Source organism: Erinaceus europaeus, chromosome 8 (assembly GCF_950295315.1).
Source record: "Erinaceus europaeus chromosome 8, mEriEur2.1, whole genome shotgun sequence".
Lineage (NCBI taxonomy): Eukaryota > Metazoa > Chordata > Mammalia > Eulipotyphla > Erinaceidae > Erinaceus > Erinaceus europaeus.
Genome location: NC_080169.1, coordinates 55,841,820 through 55,850,450, shown reverse-complemented (window position 1 = coordinate 55,850,450; position 8,631 = coordinate 55,841,820). Strand labels below are relative to the sequence as shown.

Here is an 8,631-nt window from a genome sequence, read left to right as displayed (position 1 = left end):
ATCTGGAAAGAATGACTGTTTTTTCTTTTTTAACTCTGACTACACTTCTGAGCCTGCACACTACAAAACCTCACTGTTGAGAGTTGGGCGGTAGCACAGCTGGTTAAGGGCTCTTGGTGCGAAGTTCAAGGACCTGTGGAAGGATCCCAGTTCAAGCCCCCAGCTTCCCACCTGCAGGGGAGTTGCTTCACAAGCAGTGAAGCAGGTCTACAGGTGTCTTTCTCTCCCCCTCTCTGTCTTCCCCTCCTCTTTCCATTTCTCTCTGTCCTATCCAACAATGACAACATCAAATAACAACAATAATAACTACAACAATGAAAACAACAAGGGCAACAAAAAGGAAATAAGTAAATAAAATATTTAAAAAAACAAACACCTCACTGTTAAGTGGAAAATCAAACAAGTGCAAGAATTTCAGCAGATCAACTTCTGAAGCAGAAGAATATCACCTACTTTGAGTAGAACCTGCCATTCTGTTGTACTCCCTGTGTCCTGACGTATGGTGGGGGATAGGAATGGGTAGAGTTTGGGGTAATGTTGGTGATGGGCATTTCATGTCTGTTGATAGATGTGGTAATAAATACTTTAGAATAAATTGTCTTTCCATTCAGTTCTGTCAATTAGAATAATCTTGAAGAAATGGAACACAAGAGAAGGAATGGTGGAAAGAAGATGGTTTGATAATATTTCTAAACTTGGGATATTATTGTAAGAGGAATAAATATCAAAGTGGAAAAAAATGTTTTTGGGAGAAGTCTATAGACCAGAATACTGGAGGCCAACTGTATACTTCTGGACTGTGAAGGCTCCCAGGACCGCAGAGAGCACCTGTGTCCCCTTGCTTCATTTATTTCATGTCAACACACACATGTTCAAATATGCCCTTGCACACCACTTTCTTTCCTTCTTACTCTCCTCTTTCTTTCTTTCTTTCTTTCTTTCTTTCTTTCTTTCTTTCTTTCTTTCTTTCTTTCTTTCTTTCCTAGGAACTCATAGCTCCTGGCTGACACCATAGCACCACAACTTCTATCTATCAGTGCCCAGTGCTGTAGGACTCCCATATGGTCTGCTGGAGGCTAAACTTGGGTCAGCAGCATGGCGAAATAGGTACCCTCCCAGATGAGCTGTCTTGCTGCCCACCCCTTTTCTCTTTTAATAAATACCAGAAATAAGAACCCAGAAACACTTGAAAACAAGTATGCATTTTATTATTTTTGTTACTGTTATTCAAATATGCATGTATATTTGAATGACAATAACATCTCTGATGGAAACAGAAGCCATTTCATTTTAACAGGTAAATAAATGAATTCTACAGAGATACCAACATACACAGATATGAAATTCATAGTGCCCTATAGGATGCAATGACAAGCAACAACCCTTTTAAGTGGTGACCTTTAGGTCTAGACTAATATTCAAACTTCCCAGTGAAAGTCTGTCCCAGATTTCCTCTCTCACAGTTATCTTGAATCTACCTCATGCTTTTGTGGGAAGAAGTGACATTCAGTAACTCCCTGTTGCCTGTATAATTCTTCCATACATATTACTATGGACTAAAATGTTTTTTCCTGCCCTTCACACACATCCTCTGCTCCTTCTCTTTAGCAATTTAAAGAAGGGCAAATGCTAGAAGAAGAAGAAGCAATTTAAATACTTTTGGGTTTCTGTCTTTTGAACTTTCCACCTCTCCAGCACTTTTCATTTTCTCCCCTCAGCACTTTTCATTTGGACTGGTGACTTTGCCTATGCACTTTTTGCTTCAGGATAGGTGTTATGAGAGCAGATCTACATTTCTCTGCCCCACTACACCATCCTCTAAGGGTAGGAATGTAATATTAATCTTTGTACTTTTCTACCTAACAGTGCTTAGTCCTTTTAGGTGCTTGGTCAATATTTACAAAGCAAATGATAGGAAAGAATCCCAACAAAGAGAGGAATCACAGACCAACAAACACACCCTGGGAAGAATTAATAAGGCAGGGGGCATTTTATCAGTGAACCTGAGTCACTTAGTTAAACCACCATTTTAAAACATATTGCACAAAAATCACAAGAATGTAAATCTGTCTAGATAGAGTCTAGTCTAGACAGATTTAAAATTCAGATCTAAAATTCAAATTCAGATCTAAAATTCAGATTTCTTTGTTCTTTTAGTCCCCCCCCCCCCCCATACACACTGCCCTGGTTCTGCAGGTTAATACTGAAGGCTTCCCCAGGGAGTTCCCTGAGCCAGCAGATGTCCCCAGGAGTTTGTAAGTCTCCTAGTAGCTCCCCAAAGGCCCAGGCTACCCGCAAGCTCAGCTCAGCCAGGAACAGAACCACTTCTGGGGTCTCAGACTGGCATGGAGAATGCTCCAGGAGGGAAGTGATAGGATTCTCAAGTTCTCTTATTTTAAATGGATAGTTTTTCTGCTTCTGTTTCTGACTTGATTACAGAAGAAAAAAAAAAAAAGAGTTTGAGCGCAAGATGCATAATACTAGTGGACGGCACATCTGGGTTTACTTTTGAAATTCCATCAAAGTTTGTGCGTGAGTTTTGTTGTTGATTTTCCTCATTTGACAGATCTGGCGCACTTCTTTTGGGGGAAATGGTGCGCCCAAAGCCCGCCAAACCCAGCCCAAGAGCCTTCGGATCTATGAGAATCATATATTAAACAAAAACTCGACCGACAGACACGAAGTCAAAAGCATCTGTTCTGATTGCGGCGCTGGTTTTGCTGTTTGTAGCCATCCTTAAGTGAAGGATTCTTTTAAACATGAAAATGGATGAAAAAGAAAAGCTCAGTCCTGCGGTCTGCCGATTCCGATTTATTATCTCCAGCAGCATATGGGACCGTCCTCGCCCTTTCTTCCGCAAAAGCAAAAGCAACCAAGCCTGTCCCACTTCATAGCAAACCCACTCTTTGTGCCTGAGTGCTGCCTCAGCCACCACCACTACTTCCTCCTTCTCCCTCCCTCCTCCTCCCGCCCCGTGCCGACTTTCGCTCTAGGAAGAAGACGGCGGGCGCCCTTTGCGCCGGGAAGCCAGTGCGGCGATTGGGCGACGGTCCCTGAGCCTCCAGTTCTGCGTCGGTTTCAAGGCTCCTCCCTCCCGGTGAAAGACAGACAGCGGGGCGCCTGGAAACCGGTGCGAGGGAGCGCGAGGGAGAGGAGAGCGAGCGAGTTGAGGGATTGACACAAATGGTCAGGCGGCGGCGGCGGAGAAGGAGGCGGAGGCGCAGGGGGGAGCTGAGGCCGCGGGTCTGCCGAGAGTTGCGCGCTGTGCCGGGCCGCGGTCACTAACGCTGCGCCGCCAACAGGGAGCCTGGGAGCCGAGGGCCGGCGAGGCGGGGCGCGACCCCAGCGCGCCGGAGCCACCCGGGTTCTCCCCGCCGCCTGCGCGCTGCGCTTCATGAATCGCAAGTTTCCGCGGCGGCTGCGGCTGCGGGACGCGGAGCGGGAGCCGGGGGAGTGGGCCGAGAGCGGCCGGGACTCGACGGAGGGCACCGGTGCTGAGGAGACCTCCCCGGCCTCAGGGGGAGCCGCTGCCGGCCGCGACGCCGTCAGCGCCCGCCGAGCGGCGCCAAGAAAGGAGCCCAGAAAGTATGGCTGAGGGGGAGGCTCCTAACAAGTCCCGGGCCGCCGGCGGCGGCGCGAACTGGGAACTTTGTGCCGGGGCGCTCCGGGCTCGGCCGGTGGTGAGGGGCGGCCGCGAGGCGGACACCCTCCTCCGCCGCCGCCCCGCTGCTGACCCGGGGCGCTGGGCGCGCCGCCTGCTGCTGCTGCTGTGGCTTCTGGAGGCTCCGCTGCTGTTGGGGGTTCGCGCGCAGGCTGCGGGGCAGGGGCCGGGACCCGGCCAGCAGCCCCCTGCGCCGCCGCCCCAGCAGCAACAGGGCGGGCAGCAGTACAACGGCGAGCGGGGTATCTCCATCCCGGACCATGGCTACTGCCAGCCCATCTCCATCCCGCTGTGCACCGACATCGCGTACAACCAGACCATCATGCCCAACCTGCTGGGCCACACGAACCAGGAGGACGCGGGCCTGGAGGTGCACCAGTTCTACCCGCTGGTGAAGGTGCAGTGCTCGGCGGAGCTTAAGTTTTTCCTGTGCTCCATGTACGCGCCCGTGTGCACGGTGCTGGAGCAGGCGCTGCCGCCCTGCCGCTCCTTGTGCGAGCGCGCGCGCCAGGGCTGCGAGGCGCTCATGAACAAGTTCGGCTTCCAGTGGCCCGACACACTCAAGTGCGAGAAGTTCCCGGTGCACGGCGCCGGGGAGCTGTGCGTGGGCCAGAACACGTCGGACAAGGGCACCCCGACGCCCTCGCTGCTGCCCGAGTTCTGGACTAGCAATCCCCAGTACGGCGGCGGGGACCACCGCGGTGCCGGCGGGGGCTTCCTGGGAGGTCCCGGCGGGGTGGAGAGAGGCAAGTTCTCTTGCCCCCGCGCCCTCAAGGTGCCCTCCTACCTCAACTACCACTTCCTGGGGGAGAAGGACTGCGGCGCACCCTGCGAGCCGACCAGGGTGTACGGGCTCATGTACTTCGGGCCCGAGGAGCTGCGCTTCTCGCGCACCTGGATTGGCATCTGGTCGGTGCTGTGCTGCGCCTCCACGCTTTTCACCGTGCTCACATACCTGGTGGACATGCGGCGCTTCAGCTACCCCGAGCGGCCCATCATCTTCCTGTCAGGCTGCTACACAGCCGTGGCCGTGGCCTACATCGCTGGCTTCCTGCTGGAGGACCGGGTGGTGTGTAATGACAAGTTCTCCGAGGACGGGTCGCGCACGGTGGCGCAGGGCACCAAGAAGGAAGGCTGCACGATTCTCTTCATGATGCTCTACTTCTTCAGCATGGCCAGCTCCATCTGGTGGGTGATCCTGTCGCTCACCTGGTTCCTAGCGGCCGGCATGAAGTGGGGCCACGAAGCCATTGAGGCGAACTCCCAGTATTTCCACCTGGCCGCCTGGGCCGTGCCGGCCATCAAGACCATCACCATCCTGGCGCTGGGCCAGGTGGACGGCGACGTGCTGAGTGGGGTGTGCTTCGTGGGCCTGAACAATGTGGACGCCCTGCGCGGGTTCGTGCTAGCGCCCCTCTTCGTGTACCTGTTCATTGGCACGTCCTTTTTGCTGGCCGGCTTTGTGTCCCTGTTTCGCATCCGCACCATTATGAAGCACGATGGCACCAAGACCGAGAAGCTGGAGAAGCTCATGGTGCGCATCGGAGTCTTCAGCGTGCTTTACACCGTGCCTGCCACTATTGTCATCGCCTGCTACTTCTATGAGCAGGCCTTCCGGGACCAGTGGGAGCGCAGCTGGGTGGCCCAGAGCTGCAAAAGCTATGCCATTCCCTGTCCCCACCTGCAGGCTGGTGGGGGCCCTCCACCGCATCCTCCTATGAGCCCCGACTTCACAGTCTTCATGATAAAGTACCTTATGACGCTGATTGTGGGCATCACATCAGGCTTCTGGATCTGGTCTGGGAAAACCCTTAACTCTTGGAGGAAGTTCTACACCCGGCTCACCAACAGCAAGCAGGGAGAGACCACAGTCTGAGCCCCAGGGACTGGGCCCCTTCCCAGCTGTCCCCACTCACCCCACAACAGCTACCCCTATGGAATCCTTGTCTGGCTACTAGAGGCTTTCTGGCTAGACACTTTAGCAGGCGCCTTAAAACAAAACAAAACTGCTCCTGCTTCCATTCCTGGGGACAAATGGACCCGAGGGCTCCACTGCCAGAAAAGGGGGTGGGAGCTTGACAGACTTTGAGGTACCCGGAATTGTATGCTTTTATGACTGTAAATAGCCAAGTGTAAGATTTTTTTTTGTAAGTATATTTGTATTTAAATAATGAATGAACACTTTTTTTTTCTTTTACTCCCAAAGTTTTTTTTTTTTTTTTTTTTTTTTAAGGTGGTTTAACCATTTGAGGCTTTCCCTCTAGTTCCTTTTGGAGTTCTTAAGAGATAAAACTGAGCACACCCAGGGGCTGCTCCTCCTCGTTTCCCGGGAGCTTTTCCCTGCAGCCAGCGGGTGGTTTGGGGTGGTGAGCAGCCAGGGCCAAGGCCACTCTCCACAGCCTCCTCTTTCTGCTCCCTCCCTTCCTTCCCATCCTAACTTGGTGTGCGACTTTTATGTCCCTCACTTCAAAAAGTCTCAAAATCTGTTGTTGGATCTCCACTCAGCTCCATCCTGCCCTGATCTGGCTAAGACTAACCCCTTTGACTTCCCGAAACTTTCTTTCACTGTGGAAACCCCGTTCCCCTCAACCCCCAGCCCCAGCCCACAGATGTGTGCTTTAGCAGTCTCACTCAGCCTTCTTTGCCCTGTTCAGCAGCTTTCAGACTTTTCCCTCCATCCACCTAAATTGGTCAGAAAGTAGGTGGGTTAACCAATGCTAAACTTTTTAAAGTCTGATTTTTGGTGGATGAGCTCATTTCATTCTGTAGTTTCTAAAACCTGCTATTGGGTTTGACCAGCATCATGGAAAGATGTGGTTACTGAGATTTGGGAAGAAGAAGCTTTGGTGTGGGTTGGGAGGGACTGAAGAAGAGGTTATAAAATATTAATTCTAATTGCTTACTGATACCTGGCAACCTGCCTCACAGACTGAAGCTCTGGGGTTTTTAGATTTTTACCATTCTGGAAAGTATTGATAGAAACATTGAGGTCACCTGAAAAGCTTTGTTAGAGAGTTGATGTTTGCTTTCCTCAAGGCCAGCAGAACATAAATTGAAAAGTTGAAGATTTCATTGTGATGGACTTCCTCAAAATGAAGTGCTACTTTAATTTTTTAAAATTAAATGGCAATTACACGCACAGCAAAACCTTTTAAGATATAGAACGTGTATACTTTAAATATGTGAAAATTATTATTCAGCATCACATTCTGAGGGAGAAACAGTCCACATCACTAATAATATCCTGGTAAGATTCCAAGAAGTAATGGAGGTGGAATAATTGATGGGATTAGATCCTGAATTAAATAAAACATGGACATGCTTGCTAAAAGCAAAATGTATGCAGGTTTCTACATTAAGTCCTGTGTACTCCTTTTTGTAAATCCTTCAAAGCCATTTAAAATATTCACTTTAGTTCTGTGGGGGTAAAAAAGAGAGAGAGAGAGAGAGAAAAGCAACCCTCCTGATTGTATTGTTTTAAACTTTTAAGAGTTACCAACATGCTGGTACTTAGGACCTAAGTTTATCTATGTCTGTCATACCCTAAAATGACAATGGTCTTTGAATTTGGTATGCTTTTATTGTGTTCACTGTCACAAAAATCATCTATATTTATAGAGGAATAGAAATTTATATATATAATATCATATTTTTAATTTCACAAATAAAAAATCAAAGTTTTATACACAATCTTATGGTTTTTGTGCCTGAAAATAATAGAACTGGAACATTTTCAATTATCTTAACATTTTATAGTGTTTCATAGCCTATCCCACAGTATAAAAAGTCAGGAATTCAGAAAAAAATTCTGACCTTAAACCTTCAAACCAGTTCTTCCTTTGCATTGTGGTAACTGATGTGGAGTTCCAATGCACTAACACTTTTAAATACAATTTTCAGATTATTTCTTTATTCAAAGAAGACTTTTAAAAAGTATTCTAATTATGAAGCTGTTTTTTTTTTTTTTTTTTTTTGCAAGGGGGAAAATTAACGTGAGTTTTTATAATATGAAGGAATTTAAAAAAATCAGTCAGTACCTTGCCATGTTTTTATTTGACTTTATTTTGTCTTTCCCTCACTTTGTCTACCCAAAACCACAAACAGGCAATCAATAAACAGTTAACTGATGGTGCTTATAAGCATTTTGAACAGCTTTGGATGTGTAAGGCTATTTTGTTGTTTTCTTCTAAAGCCCCTATTTTTATATTGTTCAAGGAACCTTCTCTGTCAGTCTCTCTGTGTGTAGCCTATTTATGTACATAAATGTATATATAGTGTATATAAACATCAATATACACACAGTAATTTTTATAGAAAGAAATGTAAAGTATACTTGTATATTTCTTAATATAGAAATAAGGTTGTAAGAAATGGAAAATGGCAGATATCTTTGAAAAACAAACTTCTTATTTCTTTACAGATTAAAAATATCTTCTTTGAATTTTCCCATGAAAACATTTTGTGATGAAATGACAAGGGGCTAAAATGAAAACTATTGATACAATAGAGTCCTTCCATAGTTATAAGGCATTTTTTTCTAAGACATTATCATTATTAATTTTAAGGCAAATAAAGAAAAATAAATCCCAATTGAAAACATAACATCAATTTTAAATAACAACATGTTATTTTATATTCTTTTTCATTATTACAGAAACAGTAGATGTTATGAGAAGATTTTATTGTAGGCACACAAAAAATAGCAGTCCTTAGATCAAATTAAGACATATGTCCTCAAATAGGTAATACAATCAGATAATTATTGGAGGAAAAATTTAAGGTTATTAGCCTCTTTCCAAGAAATACAAGGCATTCTTATTGTGGGCTTCCTTAAAATTATTCAACTATAAATTTTATGCAGAAATGTTTCATAATGCTGGATTTTAAATGCTTTATGAGGGATTTGTAAGTCACTACCAGACTTTGATTTTAGAGAGCAATTTACCTTAAATTATGTGCCATATAGAAAA

At 46.7% G+C, this 8,631-nt stretch overlaps 1 protein-coding gene across 1 annotated transcript; it reads left to right on the top strand.

The window, feature by feature from the left end:
* Positions 1–2,895: 2,895 nt before the first annotated feature.
* FZD1 (frizzled class receptor 1) lies at positions 2,896–8,106 on the top strand. The gene has a single exon (XM_007530224.3). The coding sequence runs from the start codon at positions 3,588–3,590 to the stop codon at positions 5,535–5,537; it is 1,950 nt and encodes a 649-aa protein (XP_007530286.1). The 5' UTR covers positions 2,896–3,587; the 3' UTR covers positions 5,538–8,106.
* Positions 8,107–8,631: the final 525 nt, after the last annotated feature.